Source organism: Cavia porcellus, unplaced genomic scaffold, assembly GCF_034190915.1.
Source record: "Cavia porcellus strain 051 isolate PalLab524CR breed Dunkin Hartley unplaced genomic scaffold, mCavPor4.1 scaffold_23, whole genome shotgun sequence".
In the NCBI taxonomy this organism is placed as follows: domain Eukaryota; kingdom Metazoa; phylum Chordata; class Mammalia; order Rodentia; family Caviidae; genus Cavia; species Cavia porcellus.
Genome location: NW_026947506.1, coordinates 14,973,032 through 14,995,946, shown reverse-complemented (window position 1 = coordinate 14,995,946; position 22,915 = coordinate 14,973,032). Strand labels below are relative to the sequence as shown.

General features: G+C 34.1%; 1 protein-coding gene across 1 annotated transcript in view; it reads left to right on the top strand.

Moving 5' to 3' along the window:
• Positions 1–13,939, top strand: part of LOC100731971 (zinc finger protein 14-like) — a 60,598-nt gene extending 46,659 nt beyond the window's left edge. The window contains exons 2-4 of the mRNA XM_063233838.1: positions 8,297–8,423; positions 8,619–8,679; positions 9,324–13,939. Of these exons, the coding sequence (XP_063089908.1) occupies positions 8,297–8,423; positions 8,619–8,679; positions 9,324–11,136 (2,001 nt within the window). The 3' untranslated portion in view covers positions 11,137–13,939. The remainder of the gene's footprint in view (positions 1–8,296; positions 8,424–8,618; positions 8,680–9,323) is intronic.
• The last annotated feature ends 8,976 nt before the right edge of the window (positions 13,940–22,915 follow it).

The window sequence follows — 22,915 nt, the reverse complement described above, 5'->3', positions numbered from 1 at the left end:
AAAAATCCCATAAACACATGGAAACTGAATAACACAATCTTGAGTAATCAGTGGGTCACAGAGGAAATTAAATAATACCTACAAACAAATGAAAACACAAATACAACTTACCGGAATCTGTGGGATGCAATGAAAGCTGTCCTCAGAGGGAAATTTATTGCACTGAGTTCCCACATCAGGAAAACAGAACAAATACAAATAAATAACTTGATGCTACAACTCAAACAGCTAGAAAAAGAACAGCAAGTCAAGCCCAAAGCCAAAAGAAGAGAGGAAATTATAAAAATCAGAGCAGAAATCAATGCAATAGAGACTAAGAAAAGAATACAAAGAATCAATGAATCAAAGAGTTGGTTCTATGAAAGAATAAATAAAATTGATAAGCCCCTAGCCAACCTTATTTTAAAAAAGGAAAGAAAAAGCTCAAGTTCATGCAATAAGGAATGAAAAAGGTAAAATCACTACAGACCCAATAGAAATACAGAAGATCATCCACACCTATATCAAAAACCTCTACTCTCAAAGGTTAGATAACACGGAAGAAACAGACAGCTTTTTATAAGCATATGAAGTACCAAAGCTAGGTCAAGAAGAAGTAAAACTGCTGAATAACCCAATTTGTATTCATGAACTCGAAAATGTAATTAAGTCATTACCTACAAAGAAGAGCCCAGGCCCAGATGGATTCACTGCAGAATTCTACATGAAATACAAAGAGGACCTAATGCCGACACTCCTCAAACTCTTCAATGAAATTGAAAGGGAAGCAATCCTTTCTAAGTCATTCCTGAAAGGAAATATTACTACAGACAAACCTCCCTAATGAACACAGATGCAAAGATCCTCAAAATATTGGCAAACAGGATGTAGCAAGTCATCAAGAAGATCATACACCATGACCAAGTGGGATTCATTCCAGGTATGCAGGGATGGTTCAATATATGTAAATCAATAAATGTAATCATAAATGACCATATCAATAGAGTCAAAAGTAAGAATCACATGATCATTTCTATAGATGCAGAAAAAGCTTTTGTTAAGGTACAACATTCATTTATGGTAAGGACCTTCCAGAAAATTGGAATAGATGGTCTTTACCTCAACTTTATAAAGGCCATCTATGACAAACCAACAGCCAGTATGATACTAAATGGCCAAAAATTGAAGGCCTTTACTTTAAAATCAGGCACAAGACAAGGATGTCCCCTGTCACCGCTCCTATTTAATATAGTACTGGAAATACTAGCCAGAGCAATTAGACATGAAAGAAAAATAAAAGGTGTAAAGATAGGAAAAGAAGAAGTTAAATTATCACTATTTGCAGATGATATGATACTCTACATAGAAGACCCCCCAAAACTCCATTGAAAGACTCCGAGATATAATAAATAAATTCAGCAATGTGGCTGGATACAAAATCAATACTCAAAAATCAATAGCATTCTTATATACTAACAACAAAATCACAGAGAGAGAAATAAGAGAAGCCACACCCTTCACACTAGCAACCAAGAAAATGAAATATTTAGGAATTACTCTCATGAAAGAACTGAAAGACCTGTACAGGGAAAATTATAATACATTGAAAAATGAAATTGAAGATGATCTCAGGAAATGGAAAGGCATCCCTTGCTCATGGATAGGAAGAACAAACATTGTGAAAATGGCCATTCTCCCAAAACTGTTATACAGATTCAATACAATCTCAATAAAAATACCATCAACATACCTTATAAATCTAGAGAAATCACTCCTAAAATTCATCTGGAACCAGAATAGACCTAGAATAGCAAAGGCAATTCTAAGCAGCAAAGACAAAGCAGGAGGCATCACAATCTCTGACTTGAAGTTATACTACAAAGCAACTGTAGTAAAATCAACATGGTACTGGAATCAAAACAGAGCCGAAGACCAATGGAATACATTAGAAGATACAACCAACTACAAACACACTCAACCACCTCATCTTTGATAAAGGGACCAAACAGGTTCACTGGAAGAATGACAGTCTCTTTAATAAATGGTGTTGGAAAAACTGGCTCTCCATATGCCGAAAACTAAAACTAGACCCATGCCTGTCACCATATACTAAAATAAAATCTAAATGGACCAAAGATCTAAATATTAAAACAGAAACACTAAATCTATTGGAAGACAAATTGGGTAAAAACCTTGAAGACCTAGAGGTAGGTAAAGAATTCAGGAACAAGACTCAAACCACACGGGAAATACTTCCCAGAGTCAATAACTAGGATCACATCTTATTAAAATGTTTCTGTACATCAAAAGAAATCTTTAACATAGTGAAAAGAAAACCCACAAACTGGGAAAAAATCCTAGTGAACTGTCCCTCAGACAAAGGACTTCTGTCTAAAACATAAAAAGAATTAAAAAAATTCAGACCCCCAAAATTCAAAGACCCCATCCAAAAATGGGCATCGGAGATGAATAAACAATTTTCAGATGAAGAAATACAAAAAGCAAATAAATATATGACAATATGTTCAGTATCACTAGTCATTAGAGAAATGCAAATTAAAACCACACTGAGATTTCATCTCACTCCTGAAAGACTGGCCAAGATCAAGAAAACCACCAATAACAAATGCTGGAGAGGCTGTGGGGAAAAAGGAACTCTCCTGCACTGTTGGTGGGAGTGTAGACTGGTGCAACCATTGTGGAGGTCAGTCTGGAGATTTCTCAGAGCTGGGACTGGAAGCACCTTTTGACCCCCTATTCCACTCCTAGGCATATTCCCAGAAGAACTGAAAGCATCATACCATGGTGACATATGTGCATACATGTTTGTAGCAGCACAATTTTTAAAAGCCAGATCTTGGAAACAACCTAAGTGTCCATCAACTGAGGAATGGATAAAAAGTTTTGGTATTTTTATACAATGGAGTACTACTCAACTATAAAGAATGATCACATTGAGACATTTATAAATAAATGGATGCAGCTCGAGACCATACTTATAGGTGAAATAAATCAAACTCACCTGTATAAATACCGAATAGTTTCCCTAGTGTAAGAAACGATAAGAATACATGAAATTCCGTGGTAATCATGATTCCCAGTCACACTGGTTTGAAAGCATATATTGTTTTCACTCATTCCTTGGAATGTTTTTAACTTGGGTATTTTTATTTTATTGTCTGTGATACTACAAATGACTATTTTGAAGAGAATAAGAGCGTGATAGCTAGTGCTGATTTAATATCATCCTGTTTTGAAGCCCCATCAAATTTTTGTTCATTTGTTTCCATTGGTTCTAACATGTGTTACCTTATTATATCTTAATGTATGCGATAGTATAAGCAAGTTTTTCATAAACAAAGAGATAATATAGAAATTGATATTTGATTTCTGGTAGCTAGTTCTAAATTCTCTGCAACAATTTCATTCTCTTGAACAGTCTCACAGTGTCTTGATACATTTGATGCTATAGTATACGAAGTTAGACTCAAATATTTCAAGAAAAGAGTCACTATGGTAACTACTATTAATGTCAAGCTATGTGGGGGTGAAACACAATGATGGTTAAATTTTTCGATTCTGATGGATGTTGTTATATTGATACGTTCTTTTTTTTTTTTATCTCAGTCTCCCAACCTTTTTCTTTAAAAAATTAATTCTTAGTATCTTTTAACTAAGGGAAAATTAAATTAAAAATAGTGCAATAGATTATAGTAATATTTTGTTTCCTTATTAACCTGATTTGAACCCCTGTAGTGTTCTCCATATCTTGTTCTGACTGATTTTATTATATTCTGTTTCGCTTAATAGTATCAAGTTTGAGGGTATAGGCAACCATTTGGAAGGCAACCAGATATTCTATGATGCCCATTATTATTTGACTATTATCTTCTTTGGAATCCTGTAAGCTCTCCAATGTGGTTTTATTGGTCTTATGTACAGTTTTGTTCAATTCTTTTATACTAGCTGATATAGGCTACTCTTTTTAGGATAACAAGAGGCATAATGGTAACCATTGTTGATCACCTAGTAATCCCCCTTTTTCTTTTTTTTCTTTTTTCTTTTCTTTTTTTTTTTTTTTTTCATTTTATGCTATGTCCATCCTCCTGATCTAACTGACTCTGTTTTGCTTCGTCACATTGGGTTTTTCTTTGGTCCTTCTTGTTTTCTTTTTTTGTTTTTTGGCCTTTTTTTCAAACTTTTTTCTTTTCATCTTCAAAGAAAAAGTTAAAAAAAACTGTGGAAGTAATGGAAACTAAAATGTGCAATTGTTAGTGTAAAAAAGAGAGGAAGGAAAGAGATCTCAAGGATATAACTGCAATTTATTTAAATGTGTAGGAAAGAGAACCATATTGCTGAGTTTTTCTTGGATCATTGAACAGAACTCACTGCCATCTCACTGTATTAATCTCCACTTTGTATGCTTTAATTTTGTAATCTGGACAGCTGTTTGTAAGTTGACAATGTGTGATCTACTAACTGGTGAACTCTTACTGTATGTTTTTTCTCTTGAAACTCTGTGTTGCTTCTAGCCTTTTACTGTCTTGCTTTGTTTAGTTTTGTTTTTCTCTTTAAATAAAAAAAAAGTTTAGATACAGCTCTTAATGAAAACTGTGAATAGTGCTCTGTCTCCCATCCAGCAGTGTAGCCCAGAGATCAAAAAGAAAGAAAGAAACAAACAAAGATCTGTAATTTCCAGGGATATGGAGTTACCAATATTTCTTACTGGAATAGGGGCCATGAATCAGAGTACCCCACACTTTTATCAGTACTATTTGGGGAGTAGGCACAAGTTATAGCAGAGTGCATGGGAGGAAATATTTACAGGCTTTGACTGTATTAGAGAAACAAAGCAGTCTTGCACCAGGCACAGAGGCTCCACAATTAGTGATGCAAGAGGGAACTTGAAGTGGGAAAGTCTGGCACTTTTACTGCCTCAAAGAAATAATTCTTTTTGAATTTTTATCTTATATTTTCACCCTGGTAGCTAACATCATTTTGGACAAAATGTTTTTTTATTTAAAGAAAGGCAAAAGAAAACAGAAAATGTGCAGAAATAGTACATAATTTCAATGTAAAAAAAATATTTACATATTGTCATCCCACAAATAATTGTTCAAGATACAAAAGCAGAGCATATAAATGGGAATTCAACCAAGGAAACTGCAAACAGTTCTGTTCAACTATCCAACAAAACTAATATGGCTATCAATTTAGACATGTATGCATTTATTCATACCTTCATTTATATAGAGAACAAAGATAACATAGCAGATTAAAATCATTCTGAACAAAGCTTAATACTATTGCTGGATTTCACATCATGACATTCCAGAATCATCACATGGTACTGCTGTGCCCCCTTTTTCCTTCAAAGTATTTGTTCATTTCATCATGTGTTGTAAGATCAATTCTAATAAACTGTTTATAGGTTTTGCACAAGCTTGAGTCTTAACATGTATTTCTATCCTCTCAATATTAGAAGGAGAAACAGAACAGAACAGAACCAAACGTATTCCTATAGACACATAAAACTAAAAACACATATAAAACTACTTTACAAGGAGTTCTGTCATGGTCACTGTGCTATCTCTGGTTATCATCAATAGAATTGGCTGTATTATCAGATAAATTATAATTGAATATATCAGTTCATTACAGAATTAGTAGAAATACAATGTTTTAGATAGTGTAGAGCTAGAAAAACAGATAGTCGTCCAATCAGAATGCGTATCGTAGTGAGTTATGGACAAAATGATTTCACTGGAGAAAGAAGGATGAAAATATTGTCTAAAGAAAAACTCGCATAAGGGTTTTGTTTTGTTTTTTCTCTTTTTCCTTTTAAATAAAAATTTTAAAAAGGGTTTGAATATTAAACACAAACTGAATCTCCTTGAGCTAGGGAATCTACATATGCTTTGTGTGTTCATGGAAAGATAGAAAAACCAACTTGTTTCACATAATTACTATTGTTAATGTATAGTTTGTAGATATTATTTTAAAAAATGAAAATTCCAGCTCAGTGTGGTGCTACATGAATGCAATGCTAGTACCCAGGAGGCTGATTTAGGAATATTACTGGATGTTCAATTTCACCTTCAGCTACAGAATAACTTCAAGGCCAGTCTTACCTACAAGGAAATAACCTGCCTCAAAATCAAAAACCTCACATACTGAATGAGGTAGGACAATGTCTAGAAGCAGTATTACAACAGGTGAAAAGTGCCAATTGTACATCTGAGACATGTCAGTAATTAAGTGGAGAATGGTGTTCTGTCTATGGAAGACCACAGGAGAGCACATACAACATGGGAAAGCAGAGCAGGGTTGTGGCAGGCAAAATCAGCTCCTGAACAAGGAATTTCCCTATGAATACTGCCTAGTGTGAAACTGAACTATGAGTTCTATGCTCGTGAACTTGGAAAGTGATTCAGACATATAGGCTGAAAGAAAGCAATTTAAAACATTATATGTTTGATTTTCTTGTTACTACTACATTCACCTAATCAATTTTAAATTAGTAGTAATTTTTTTTTCTTTTTTAAGCTGAGTAGTCCTTAGGCAACATTATCCCTGTGTAACAGAGCTGGTTTTTAACAAAAATAGGAAAAATTAAAAGGTATTTGTTGCATCAGTAGGAATTCAGTGAAAATCTTCTCCTGGGGAAAAATCTCACCTTGTACATTTCCAGTTATTGTTATATTGAATTTTGATGCCTACTCTTTGAGATAGACCAGGCTGAGCTTGAAGGCCTTATATTTCTGTCATAGCCTCACACAATAATATGATCACAGTTTTATAAAAATTTACCATTATAATCGTGCTCATTTAAATCAAGCACAATATATTATACATTTTGTGTCCAAAATGTTGTAATTTTTACTGTTGGGAATATGCAGTGACCATTTTGAAAGGCATTCTTGGTGGCCTCTTTCTCTCCATAATTTTCTGAATTAGAGATTAGTTGTGTGTTGTATAACTTTTATTGGAGTGCAGAATCTAATACTGAAAATTTTTCCAAGCAGCAGTGATGTTCATTTGTTTTGATCACAAGCCACCATGAAGCAGCTTTGCTTGTTGTTCTGTTTCATTTTTTAGTCAGAGTTTTATGGTATAGATCATGCTGACCTTGAACTCAGTCTGTAGCTTACAATGATCTTGAAGTCATGATAATCTCTTTGCCCCTACATCCTGAGTGCTGGGATTAGAGACTTTTGCCACCACACTTCACTGTCAGTTATGAATTTTTATGTGATGAGTTCACATAGTCCAGGCTGTTATTCTCAATGTTCCTTTAAAAAATATATGTATCAGCAAGCACTAGGTTGCTGAAACAGTCATACTTTGACCTGTATTGTTATATTGTTATGTCCTGTTTTATCTCAATCTCTCCCTTATTCTTTAAAAAAAATTATTTAGTTATTTCTTATGTTTGTTTTAATTAAGGGGAAAAATTAATAAAATTAACAGGATATATAATAGTAACTTTTTTTGATTTCCTATTAACTTGTTTTGAAGTCCTGTAATATTCCCACGATCTTGTTTTGACTGATTAAACTCTGTTCCATTCTGTATGATAGTATCAAGTCTGAGGGTATAGGCAACTACTTTGAAGGCAATAAGATTCACTAAGATGCCCATTCTGGTTTGACTATTGTCTCCTTTGGAAATCCTGTAATGTTTACAATGCCTAAGTTTTATTGGTCTTGTTCTCTACTGTTTTGTTCAACTTTATAATATCTAATGAGATAGACACTTCTTTTTAAGGAAACAAGAGACATCATTGATAACCATTGTTGATAACCTTGTACTTTGTTATACATCATGTGCTATGTCTATCCTTGGTTTTGACTGACAGCTTTGTTTTGCCATATTTGACTTTATTCTCTACCCCCAGAAAAAGTAATAAGAACTAAGGAGTAATAAAACCCAAAATGTGTAAATTTTGTTGTAAAAAGGAGAGGGGAAAAAAAGAGCTCTAATGGATATAACAGCAAGTGTGTTTAGGGGTGTTAAATAGCTGACTATATTAATGTTTTTGTATCATTGAACAGAGCTGTTTGCAATCTCACTGTTTGAATGTCCATTTTGTATTCTTTGATACTGTGATTTGAGCAACTATTTCTAAGATGATAATACGTAATCTATTAACAGGTGATTTCTTAATTTTTTTTTGTAGTTCTGTATTATGTGTACCCTTACACCGCTTTGTTTTGTTTTGTGTTTTTCTCTTTTTCCTTTTAATATATATATATATATATATATATATATATATATACATATATATATATATATATATATATCTATGAAATTCTAGGAATCAGTGACCTTTGAGGATGTGACTGTGAACTTCACCAGTGAGGAGTGGACTTTGCTGAGTGGATTCCAAAAGAAGCTCTACAGAGATGTGATGGGAGAAACCTTTCAGAACATTGTGACTATAGGTAAGAATAAAATCTCCCATTTATACACTCAGAGGAGATTGCTTTTTGCTCTTCAGTGATGTTTCATTAAACAAAATGAAAACAATTAGAAAAATTAATCTGACCTGCTTACATTATATCATGAATCTAGTTGGCATGTGTTAATTTTTATGTAGTAATGTAGTGACTACTTATACTTCTGTGTCTATAATTCAGGAAGACTCTTGGATAACCAGATAGTGGAAGAAGAGTGCAATAACTACTTCAGAAATCTAAGGTAATTTGCACTTTCAAGAAAAATGTACACTCCTTAAGACATCACACAAGGAGAAACACAGAAACTAAATAATTGACACCATTTTCAAATTAATTTAAATTTACAGTTACTCTCCAAAACTATGTGCAACTTGAGTATGTACAGTCTGAAAACTAAGTGTGAAAATATTCCAACGTAAGAAATGTAATTACATGTGAAATCATGCAAATGATACTATCTAATGTATTATTACAAAAATGTTCCTTTATCAACAACATCATGAATATGTATGACATTGCTGTTAGGTGTTTTGTTTAGCTGTAGATGAGAGGTGATAGATAAAGTGATATTTTAGAGGTGGGAAAGACAAGTGGGATAAGAGTAGAACATGAAGTATAAATAGGAAATGGTGTTAAAATTAATCAACATGTGTTATGCATATATATGTAATTCAAAATAAAATTAAATTACTCTAGTATAAAATATACCACCTAAAAAGTTTCCAAAAACATACAACTCTTTACGGAAAAGCTTTCTTGAAATATTCCTCATTTGTCTTCTTTTAATTCATTATCAAATTTCTTAACAGACATCAAAAAAGAATTTGCACTATTAAATCATCGATATGGAGAGCCATTTTATTTTATCTTCTTCATCTCTTACAGAAATGAAGACATGGAGAAATGCCCTCAATATAAATATTGGAATCAGCATAAAGAATGCTTCCTCTGCACTCAAGATGCTAATGTCCATATTAAACCATGTGATTTAAAATCAATTGAAAATACTTCCCGTAGAAAGCTTCCAATTGGGCCTTTTTCACTAAACATGCCCATCAGAGCTCACAGTGGAGGAAAGCCAGATGAGTATTTTGAACTTAAAGAGAACTTGTTTAAATGTAATGATACTAGAAATCACTGTGATGGTTTGCAATCCATGGAGAATCGTGTAAGGACAGAGGCTGGAAAGAAACCATGGGAACATAATCAGTGTGAAAAATCCTGGTCTGGTCTTAGTGAAAGAATACAACTTAGAGATAAGATGTTTGCAAGTCCAAAAAATTTTAATGCCTCTAGTAAACACAGTGATGTTCAGATCTCTCAGACAAATCACAGTTGGTGTATACACTCTGCATGTAAGCAATGTGGGGAAGTTTGCAGCACACATACTATTTGTCAACAACATAAAATAATTGAAATGGAGGAGAAAAAGTATGTATGTAAGCAATGTGGGAAAGGTTTCATCACAGAGAGTTACTGTGAACTACATGAAAGTTCTCACACTGGTGAGACAGCTTATGTATGTAAGCACTATGGGAAACGTTTCAGCACACAGAGCCATTGTGAAAGCCATGAAAGAATTCACACTGCTGAGAAACCTTATGTATGTAAGCCATGTGAGAAATGTTTCAGTAGACCGGAGTACTGTAAAAGACATGAAAGAACTCACACTCACAAATCTTATGTATGTAAACAGTGTGGAAAAGCTTTTAGTAGACCGAGTGCTTGCAAACTACATGTAAGAACTCACACTGGCGAGAAACCTTATATATGCAAGGAGTGTGGGAAACCTTTCATTACAAAGGGGCATTGTAAAAGACATGAAAGAACTCATACTGCAGAGAAACGTTATGTATGTAATCAATGTGGAAAAGGTTTCATCACACAGATTTATTGTAAACTACATGAAAGATCTCACACTGGTGAGAAACCTTATGTATGTAAGCAGTGTGGGAAAGGTTTCATCACACAGAGATACTGTAAACTACATGAAAGTTCTCACACTGCAGAGAAACCTTATGTATGTAAGCAATGTGGGAAAGGTTTCATCACACAGAGTTCTTGTAAAAGACATGAAAGAACTCACACTGGTGAGAAACCTTTTGTATGTAAGCAATGTGGGAAACGTTTTAGCACACAGAGTTATTTTAAATTACATGAAAGATCTCACACTGGTGAGAAACCTTATGTATGTAAGCAGTGTGGGAAAGGTTTCATCACACAGAGTTACTGTAAACTACATGAAAGATCTCACACTGCAGAGAAACCTTATGTATGTAAGCAATGTGGGAAAGGTTTCATCACACAGAGTTCTTGTAAAAAACATGAAAGAACTCACACTGGTGAGAAACCTTTTGTATGTAAGCAATGTGGGAAAGGTTTTCGCACACAGAGTTATTGTAAATTACATGAAAAGTTTCACACGGGTGAGAATAATTATATATGTAGGTATTGTGGAAAAGCTTTCATTACACATGTGAATTGTAAACTACATGAAAGATCTCACACTGGTGAAAAACCTTATGTATGTACGCAATGTGGGAAAGGTTTCAGCACACAGAGTTATTGCAAAAGCCATGAAAGAACTCACACTGGTGAGAAACCTTTTGTATGTAAGCAATGTGGGAAAGGTTTCATCACACAGAGTTATTGTAAAAGACATGAAAGAACTCACAGTGGTGAGAATCCTTTTGTATGAAAGCAATGTGGGAAATGTTTTAACACACAGAGTTATTGCAAATTGCATGAAAGATTTCACACTGGTGAGAAACCTTATATATGTAAATAATGTGGGAAAGATTTCAGGACACAAGTAAATTGTAAACTACATGAGAGATCTCACACTGCTGAGAAACCTTATGTATGTAAACAGTGTGGGAAACATTTCAGGACACAATGTTATTGTAAACTCCATGAAAGAACACACACAGATGAGAAACTTTATGTATGTAAGCAATGTGGGAAAGGTTTCATTATACAGAGGTATTGGAAACTTCATGAAAGATCTCATACTGATGAGAAAACTTACATATGTAAGTAGTGTGGGAAAGCTTTCATCAGACAGGAATATTTGAAAATACATGAAAGAATTCACACTGGAAAAAGATCTTTTGCATGTAAGCGGTATTGAAAACCCTTCAGCCCACATAAAAGTTGTCAAAATCATGAAAGAATTCACACTGGGGAGAAACCCTATTACATAACAAATGTGGGAAATAGTCATTGTGAAAGACCTTAAAAGGCTCACAATGAAAAGAATCTACTCATGTGTGAAATTGTGTAAATCTTCCAGTGTACATAATTATTGTCGAATACATGAAAGTAGCCACAGTGTAAAAAACATTTATATGCAAGCAATCTAGAAAGAGACTTTCTAAATCTTAAGTAGACATTAAGAAACTCATTGGGAACAAATCCTATGTCCATAAACAATGTGAAAGAAAATTCAGTGCACACATGTTAAGTACACGACTATATATGTTTTATGTCAAATCAAAAATATCACTGGGAGAAAACTATATATGTAAGCCTATTTTGAAAACTCCATAAAGACGTTTCATTTAGTGAAATTCTATAGAAATAATGCAAAGCATTTTATATCAAGGTTTCCTCATATGTGTTCCAAATAAATCAAATCCCAGATAAATATATGACAAACTACATATATTATGTGGATTTTAAATATCACATATGTAGATTATTTATGTGCAGTGTTTAAAAATACTGAGTAGCCACAAAGAGGTATTTTTACCTGAGTGTCTGAGGTTAGTCCATAATATTGTAATTAAGCATGTTTGATCAAAGTGTATTTTTTACTTTCAAGTACCATTAGGGTTTGTGCTGTTTTTATTTTATGCTTAATTTTGGGAGGAATAGGCCATTAAAAGTCTTATTATTGTCATTTTCACTATTAGATTTTTGCACTGTTTTGCTTTTCAATTTCTGTGTGGGTTTTCTGTACTCTATAACAAAGGAAATTTTTAATTTGATGCTATATTTTCTATTGATATCTATTTACAAAGACTTGTCAACATGAGTTTTTGACAAAGTTGAATTGTGTTCATACAACTTGTAGATTAGCAAATTTTGTTTTTCATATAACATGGCGGAATTCCTGCTTGTATACCAACAGCACTGTATATTGTGTCATGTTTGTATATTACATGCTTTTATTTCAATGCATTCATTTCCATAAAGTTTTATTTTTGACATAATTTTTTTTATGTTTACATTGCAATGCCTTAGTTTGCTTCACTGGCATATTTTTAAACCCAGATACCAAACATAAACCATATTGGTCAGTGTTTTTCATCACCAGAATCCCACTGTTTTAGAATTCAACATATCACACCTAAGGGATTGGACTTCAGAAAATTGCTGGGGGCAATCAAGGGCATGGAAAATATCAGAGCAATTTATAACAGCCATAAAAGATGACAGATCTTAGGAGTTTTGTAAGAACAAGATGACATAAATCTCACATTACATGGTTGTCAATCTTGCCTCTAGCAGAACAACAACATATACTATAGCAGAAGAAGGGGAATTTAGCGAGATACCAGTCTATGTCCCATTTCACCACATGATCATAACTTGTCTTTACGGGAATACATTACCTGCAGTAATCTGTCCAGGATATATAAAATACAGTATAATACCCATAACAACAATTTGAATGGAATGTTCATCAACTCTGGAACTTTTCTCAGGAGCATGGTTGCTAATGAATGTTATGAGATTAATGCATTTATTCTATTTCCTAATGCTTTGGTGCCAAAATACCTTTGGTAATCATTGTTTTTCATAGGAAACTAAAATACTGGCATGAAGAAAAACCTAACTCCTCACATATATCAATCAACTCATTAAAAATAGAAATGTCTGAAATTGTTATTTATATTGTGTTCTTCACTTATTTTTGATACATTTCTATGATGACAATTTTTCATTGTTCTTAAGTTTGATCCTCTGATGTTTTTTTTTAAAGAAGGTAAAATTAAACAGAACAAAACTGATCACAGAGTAACAATGTATGAGACACAATTCCAAAACAAAACTGTTGTGCATAGATTTCTTAATCCTGGCAATTCTTTCTGGAGTGCGAATGGATGAACCATAATGCTGAACATTTTTTCATGTATTTATCTGCCATTTGTATTTCTTCATCTGAGAACTGTGTATTCATCTCATATGCCCATTTTTGGAATGGGCTATTGAATTTGGAGGATCTGATTTTTTAAATTCTTTATTCTATACAGAAGTCCTTTGTCTGAGGGATCATTCACTAAGATTTTTTCCCAAATTGTGAATTTTCTTTTGCCTATGCTGGAGATTTCTTTCAACAGGCAAACTTATTAGTGTGCAATCTGAATTAATGATGCTGTAAAGTATTTTGCATGCAACTTGATTCTTGTTCATGAATTGACTACATACCCCTATGTTCTCAAGATTTCTACCTAATTTGTCTTCCAATAAATATAGTGTTTCTGTTTTAATATTTACATCTTTGATCCATTTTGACTTTATTTAGTACACAGTGATAGTCATGGGTCTAGTTTTAGTTTTCAGCATATGGAGAGCAATTTTTTCATGCAGCATTTATTGAAAAGACTATCTTTCTTCCAGTGGACATGTTTGGCCCCTTTATTGAAGATAAGGTGGCTAAATGTGTTTATCATTGTAGTTCTATGTTCCAGTCTACTCCAGTGATCTTGAAGTCTGTTTCTTTTCTAGTACCATACTGATTTTATTACACTAGCTTTGTAGTAAACTTTTAGTCAGCGATTGTGATGCCTCTTGCCTTGTCTTTGTTGCTTAGAGTTGCCATTGCTAATCTACGTCGCTTCTGATTCCAGATGAATTTTAGGAGTGATCTCTGTAGATCTCAGGTGTACTAGTTGTATTTTGATTGGAATTGCATTAAATCTGTATAATAATTTTTGGAGAATGGACCTTTTCCCAATGTTTGTTTTTCCTATCCATGAACAAGGGATGTCATTCCATTTTCTGAGGTACTGTTTGATTTCTTTTGCCAGGATATTATAATTTTCCTGAATAGATTTTTGACTCTTTTGTTACATTAGCTCCTAAGTATTTCATTTTGTTGGATGCTATTGTAAAAGGTTTGGCTTCTCTGTTTTCTCTCTCAGTGATTCTGTTATTAGTGTACAGGAATGCTATTGAGTTTTGAGTGTTGATTTTGCATCCAGCTACATTCTTGAATTCACTTATACCTAAGTGTCTTTCAATGGAGTCTCAGGAGTCTTCTATGCAGAGTAACATGTCATCTACAAATAATGATAATTTAACTTCTTGTTTCAACATCATTAATCCTTTTATTTCTCTCTCTTATCTAATTGCTCTGGCTAGTATTTCCAGCACTGTAATGAATAGGAGTGGTAATAATGGACATCTTTGCCTTGCTCCTGATTTTAAGGTAAAGGCTTTCAGTTTATGGCCATTTAATATGCTGACTGTTGGTTTGTCATAAATGACTTTTATCATATTGAGGTAAGACCATCTATTCAATATTTTTGTAAGGTTTTTATCATGAATAAGTTTTGGGCTATATCAAAAGCTTTTTCTGCATCTGTAGAAAGTATCATGTAGTTGTTATGTTAGGCTCTGTTGATATGGTGGATTACATTTATGGATTTGTATATGTTGATCCAATCCTGCATTCCTGGGATGAATCTTACATGGTCATGGTATATAATCTTCTTGATGATTTGCTGCCTTCTGTTTGCCAAAATTTTATTGAGAATTTTTGCATCTATATTCCTGAGGGAGATTGGCCTGTAGTTCTCTTTTTTGTTTGGATCTTTTCAGGTTTTGGTGTTAGAGTAATGTTCCCCCCCCCCCCAGAAATGAGTTAGGGAGAATTACTTTCCTTTCAGTTTCATTGGAGAGTTTGAGGACTGTCCACATTAAATATTCTTCAAATTTCTTGTAGAATTCCATAGTGAATGTCTCTGGATTAGGCTTTTCTTTGTTGGTAGGGATTTAATTATGTTTTCAATATCATTAATTGAATTAAGTTTATTTACCAGTTTTACATCTTCTTGACTCTACTTTGGGAATTCATGTGTTTCTACAAACCTGCTGATTTCTTAGGTGTCCATTTCACAAGTCTATGACAGTAGAAGTTTTTAAAAGAGATATTTAAGATCTTTATTTCCACAAGGTCAGTAGTGCTTTCACACTTTTCATTACTTATTGCATGAATTTGAGTTATTTTTCTTTATTTCTTTTAATAAGGTTGGCTAGAGGTCTGTCGTTTTTATTCTTTCAAAGAACCAACTTTTTGTTTCATCAATTCTTTGTGTTGTTTTCTTATTCTCCTTTGCTCTGACCTTTACAATTTCCTCCATACTTTTGGTTTTGGTCTGGAGTTGCTCTTGTTTTTCTAGATGTTTGAGGTATAATATTAGGTCATTTATTTGTATTTGTGCTGTTTTCCTGTTGTGGGAGTTCACCACAATAAAATTTCTTCTGAGGACTGCTTTCATTATATCTCACAGATTCCAATAATAATGCCTTTTTGTTTGCCTACAAATATTGTTTCATTTCTTCTTTAATTTCTCCTATAACCCACTATCTGATCAGGAGTTTATTATTCAGTTTCCATATATTTGTAGGATTTATGCAGTTTCTTTTGACATTAATTTCTAGTTTTATGTTACTGTGATCCAACAATATGCAGGAGATAATTTCCTTTATTTACATTTACTTAAGCTTGTTTTGTGGGATAATAAATGTTCTATTTTAAAGAACATTCCATGTGCTACTGAGAAGAATGTTAGTTCTGATGTTGTTGAGTAAAACGCTTATATACCTCTACAAAGTACAGTTTTTCACATGGGGGATTCAGTTCCGTTATTTCTTTGCTGATTTTCTGTCTAGGTGATCTGTCCCTTTGTGTTAATGACATGTTAAAATCTGTTTTAATTGTCTTTTGCTTATTTGATTTTTCATTTCTCTTTTTATCTTTTTTGTATAGCCGAGTGTTCACAAGTTTGGTGTATATATATTTAAGATTGTTATCTCTTCCTCTTTTTTACCCTAACAAGTATGTAGTGAGATTCTTTATCTCTTTGGATCATTCTTTGTTAGAAGGTCACATTGTGTGTGAAGAGAACAGCTACTCCTGTTTCTGGGGTGATCCTGTTGAATGGAGTATTGTTTTTTTTTTTAAGTTTTATTTATAAAAGACTAAAGAAAATTGAAAGCAGGTAGAAATAATACATAATTTCAAAGAAAAAATAAGTAGTAAAAAATCATTAGTTGATGATTACAGTTTGTCCTCTTACAAAAGGTTATTCAAGATACTAAAGTGGAGCATATTATAAAGTGGGGATTCAAACAATGAGCGTGCAACCAGTTCGGTTCAACTACCCAACAAAAACTTAGAAATATGGTTAACACTCTTATACACTTAAATATATATGCAGTTATCCATATCTTCAATTATGTGGAGATTGAACAAACCCAAGCAGGCTAATACTACTATAATCAAAGAATAATGCTATTGCTGGGTTTCACATTATGACACTGCAAGATCAGCACTGGGTACTTTAGTGTCTCTTTTTCTTGAAACTATTTGTTCATTTCATCATGTGTCATAGAATCAGTTCTCATAAACTGTTTATAGATTCTACACATGCATGAGTCTTAACATTTATTTCTATCCTTTATATTAGAGGGAGAAAAAAAGAAAGCAAGACAAAACAAAACATATTGCTATTAACACATGGAATGAAAAAGAAATATAAGACCATTGTACAAGGAGATCTACCATAGTTCCTGTGTTGTCTCTTATTATCTTCAATAGAACTGGCTATATCATCAGACATAGTACAATTGAATATACCAGTACATAACAGTATTACTAAAAACACAATTTTGTATATAGTATAAAATTTCAAATACAGGAAGTTATCAAACCAGAATCATAGAATCTTGTCATCTTTGATGTAGTTGCCTATACGCTCAGAATTGATAATATCAATCATACCAATTTTGAAAAAAACTGTCGATACCAAACAGCAATCAAACAAATCAGATTTAACTAAGATCATTCATGACAAACAGTATAAGTCATACAGGACTCCAGATTAAGATTATAGGAATTTAAAAATGATTACTGTGCTGTGCCCTGATGTTTTCTGGATAGCTGTCTGTGCTCTCAAATCTAATGCAATTAAAGAAACTGGGACAGAATAAAATCTATCTAAGCAGAGTGGTGCGAGTAATGTGGGTTTTAAATCCCGATACACTATTAATAATATCTTCTCATATCTTTTTTAAGACTCTCCTTCCCCTTTTACTTCCCCAGGGTACACTGTGCATTTTGCATCTGACCAAGACCCTTGATTTTACAATGGGGAGGGGGGCAACCTGCTATTTACCTAAATGGTTCCAAACCTTCTCTCCTCTGGATTTCTAATTGTATTCCTTTACCTATTAAAGCCTGTCTTTGCAACCTATCAACAAATATCGGTCTATTTGCCCCTATTACTCTCTGGTTCTCTGTCACATAGAGCATTTTTTTCTCATATTTGATTTTCACTCCATATATGCTTTTTCATGTTAATTATATATCCTATAAATAGCATCTCAGTGGACCCTAGCTCATGATCTATTCTATGTGTGGTTCTTTTTTCTAATTTAGTGTATCAAGGCCATCTATATTAGAGATTATAACCAAGGTTCTCTGCCTCATTTATGTTATGCTCTTTTTTTTCCATCAGTTTTCTGCTTATCTTTTGCATACTGATATCTGCTCCATTCATTGAGGCCTCTCTGCCACAGTTCCTGGAATCCTAGTACTTTTCTCTCTCTCTAGAATGCCATGTAGTATTCCCTGTAGAGTTGGATTGGTGATTGTGAATTTCCCATGTTCCTCTTTGTCATGGAAGCATCTTGTTTCTCCATTAATTTCTAGAGACAGTTATCTGGGTATATCAATCTGGGATGGAGGTTATTTGATTTCAGAGCTTGGAATTTTTCACTCCAGGATCTTCTTGACTTACTGATTTTTGTTGAGAAGTCTGATGTTATTCTGATGGGCCTTACTTTATAGGTTATCTGTTTTTTATCTCCAACAGCTTTTAATATTCTGTCCTTAAACTGAATTTCTGGGATATTGATTATTATATACCTGGGTCTAGCTCTGTTTTGGTTGCAGGTGGCTGGAGTTCCATATGTCTTATACATATGAATACCATTTCCTTTTCCTATCTGTGGGAAGTTTTCCTTACTTATTTCTGTGAAGAGCCTTTGTAGTTCCTTTGTTTGTACTCCTACTTCTTCATTCACTTTCTTTATTCTCAAGTTATAGATCCTCTTGTTGTCTCCTAGCCTTTGTATTGTTACTGCTTGTTTCCTTGCTATTTATAAAAAGTCTTTCCTTTCATGAGCCCATGCTGCAAAGCTGTGCTTCAGTTTGGATAATCTATCCTTAGTTTCTTTCAAGCAGATTTTCCATCTTTCCATAGAGTTTTTAATTTCCTGATAATCTCTTTGAATCTGTTTTATGTATTCTGTATTTTCTTTATGTTCTTCATCAAATGATTCTTTCCTTTGTTTGAGTTCCTCCCTTCTGTCTGTGTCTTCTTCTGGGGTGCTTAGTATTTCTTTTATTAATCTTCTTATATCTTGCTTTACTTGGCTAAATATTTCACCTTTGAACTCATCTATGAGGTCCTGAAGATATCTATGTCCACTGGTGCTGTGTCTGATATTGCATCTTTGCTGTTCTCATTCACCTTTGTTTTTATGTGTCCTGGGTCAATATTCTCAGGATTGGGACCAGGGGACTTTTTCTTGTTGCTTCTTCTCCCTATCTTTCTTCTTTCTTTCTCTGCTTTTTTGTTCTTTCCTCTACTATATAGAGTTGAGTTAGTGGCTTCTGGCTCCCTCAAAGTGATGGATCCCTATTGAGAATGTCAATCCTGGATATTTATACTAGTGTAAAGTTCTGATTGTTTTGTCTTTTGTTTTGAGATATGGCCCACAGAAGGAAAAGTGTTTGTTGCTTCCATAGTTGCAAGATATATGGGCTTTTGCACTGGTTCCACTGAGTTCTAGTCCTCTCTGATTGGCTATTTCTATTTAATTCAACTGCTTATAACATTGCTAGAAAAAAACCAGTTTGCAGTTCTCAGGACCTTTTGACCAACATTACACTGCCAGTCTAAGTGCCCTTTTAAGAAACCCATCCCAGCTTTTGCATCTGCACAATTCTGGGAAGAGAAGGGGCTTTAGGGAGAACCAGGCTCAGAAGAAAATAGGATTGCAAGCAGTGGTTGTGAGCTGGACCTCTGGTTTCATTAGATAGTAAGAAATGTCCTGAGAATTCAAAAACGTGTGGTGATGTGCTCCAGTGGAGCAGCACCTGCCTAACACTCTGAATGTCTGAGTTCTATAAAGTGCAATGCCAAAGAAATTTTAAATTTTAATTATTTAGCTGACAATTCCATTCAAAATTATATTAAGTGAGTCCTGACACAGAGTTACAACACCAAGGAAAATTTATTGGAGATCAAAATCTTAGCAAAGGAAGGAGAAGGTGTACCTGCCAGAGACAACTTCCAGAAGTGGTGCCTATTAAACCCACATTGAGAGACCTTGAATTGGGGCATTTACATGGATATATATGTGTGATATGTATAGTAGTGGAAAGGAACTAGGGTGTATTTCTGTATTAAGGGCTATAGTTCTTGGCCTAATTGTTACTTCTAATAAAATTTTAAAAATGCTGCTTGTGATAGACTTTAAAATTAGTACTGGAGTATGGGAGAATCCTGAAATAAAGTAGTGTGGAATATCCATGGATAGGTATGCAGAGTTGTGTGTTTGCTTGATCTGTGACATGGTCAAAGGTCACTGCCTTGAAGAAAGGAAGGGAATTTAATAATAGGTAACTGCCTTCTGCTACTACTGATCAGTCCATGGAATTTTTTGAGGCAAAATCTGAAATGAGGAAACTGCCTGGTTTTGTTTTGCTTTTAAATTATTGTGGGCACCACAGCCGAAGTAGAATGGCAGGGATATCCCCGGTGTATCAGATATTTCCAGATGATCTTGATGATTAATTTGTTAATTTATTTTATTGAGACAGGTTCTCACTTTGTAGTGCAGGCTGGCTTCAGATTCATAAAAACTTCCTGCCTCAGCCTCTTACAGCTGGGACTACAGGTGCACAACACCCTTTTCAGCATATTTGGTAGTTTGTTTTTTGTTATTGTAGGGACTGAACTCTGGAGTTTGCTCTGAGCTAAGTTTTGAAATTTTCTAAAAAGTTTTGAGAACTGATCTTACTAAGTTGCCCTAAGTGTTGTGTATTTTTGATAGTGCTGTAACTCATTTAATGTGTACATTTTAATGTTATCACTGTATCAATTTAAGATTGGGATGCTTTTATATACCATTATGTACCAAGATTTAAATGCTTGGGTAAAGTAAACTCTGTGATGTATGATAGCTCCCAACTTTACTCTCAGACACTTGGGGACTGTGACAAGTGTTACAACAACTGGCCTGAAAAATTGAGTGTGACCCTCTCTCATTACAAAATATGAATTCTAGGATTTATCTCTAATGGATAGTAACTTGTTTAGCATGCCCTAAGCCCAGTAAAATAAATTATCTGAAAAACACAGAAAAAATATTTAATGGAAATTTTACTTTACTTTTCAATTTTGTTGATTTTGTGCACTAGTGATGTATGGTACAATACTTGTTCATGATGGAGGACAGCAATGATGAGTCACTGCTCTTCAGCAATAGGACACTGATGCAGAACAACTAGTGATTGCAGGGGGCTCTATTTAGTGAAGTCCATGAGGTTTTAGTATTTTAATAGGAAATTTGCATTATGTTATCTTTATATACCCAAACACAGATTAAGCAAATGTGTTGATCAGGTTTAAAGGATCCAATGTGTAGAAATGATACTTGCTCAATTGGATATATTCTTGCACATTCAACACATTTCATTTTCAACATCATTTGGGTTGATCATATTCTTTCTAACTCCTGTTGTGTCACAAGATTCATACCTTCAAATCCTCTTAAAGTTCTCTATAGAACATGATACTTATGGTTTCTTGTTTTGAGTACTGTTTTAATTGGGCTCTCCAAAAACACCTGAATCCAAAGAATAACTTGAGTAGTATTTGGAAAAAGGAGAATTGTAAATTTTGGTTGTTTTCTTTGCTTTGAGTTGTTTTCATGATGATGATCCTTATGAAATGTCCCAATCTCTGCCTGAGCAGTTTGAACACAGACCATCACATATGTGCCTGGCTGAAGATAAAGCACTTCCATTTGTAATTCTAATTCATGCTGGTTTTGGAAATCTTTCTGTTTTAACTTTAACTCCCAAACTGGCATGCCAGTTTGCCTGCACATGTATGACTACATACATTTCTATAATATTAAAGGGCTGAAGGCATGTTTGTCCAGTCCTGTGACTCCAAGGCTTTTCCCCCTGAGCAGTGACATATATGTCTCTGGAAAAGAGATGACCAGGAACATTAGTTACATGTTCCACATGTCAAAAGAGGCTGCAGTCTCTGAAATTTTCTTGAGTTTGCTTGGCCTGCCCACTCTATGTGGACATACTGCAGATGGTTATAGGAATGGTGTGTCACATCGCTGAGATACAGCACCGGCTTCAGTTCAAGGCAGTTCAGCTTCTTGTGGGTGTCATCCTAAAGCCTCAAACAATGGAGGCTGTTGTAGATTTTTCCACTAGTGATCTCTGAAATGTAGTGCGGGTGATAAGGACAAGAGGAGAGTGTGCAAGAACAAGCAGAGAGTACTTTGGACAGACTCATTGAGCCTATGTTTGAGGTGCAGAGGTAGAAATGTGGCAGCTCTTGTGTCTTTGGTCATTCTTGTAACTGGTCATTCAGGATCTGTGTCCACTGCATCTGCTCTCAGTCATTTCCATCAATGCTAAATCTGCACATGAGAAAACCTATAATTATGTCTCAATTTTTTTCTTGTAATCATGACATAGATCATGAGGAAGATTTAGATGCATCTTAGGAATGGCAGTCAAATATGTTCAACAATGTCACAGAAGAATTGGAACCCAACTTTTTAGAAAGAAGTCTTATGCCTAAATATCACTAGTGCTGTTCTTGAGGAAACTGCTGCAGAAGAATTTTCTTTCCATATTGTACAACTTGTCATCATGATTACATACACCCCATGGCTTCATGTACATTTTTGCACTGGCTGCTGGCTGTAGATATGAATAAACCCTCTACATATGCTCTATCACTGAGCTGCACTCCAGTCTCAAGTGTTTATTGTAGTGCTCAAGAGGGAATGTTTTAGATTGTTCATCCTGTATTTTAATTCTTTCAATATTACTTCTACATTTTTTCACTGCTGTGTGTAGGTGTGTTTCATCAGAGCGACTCCACTGTTTGTCTCCATAGCATTTTATTTTCCTTTGCACACTT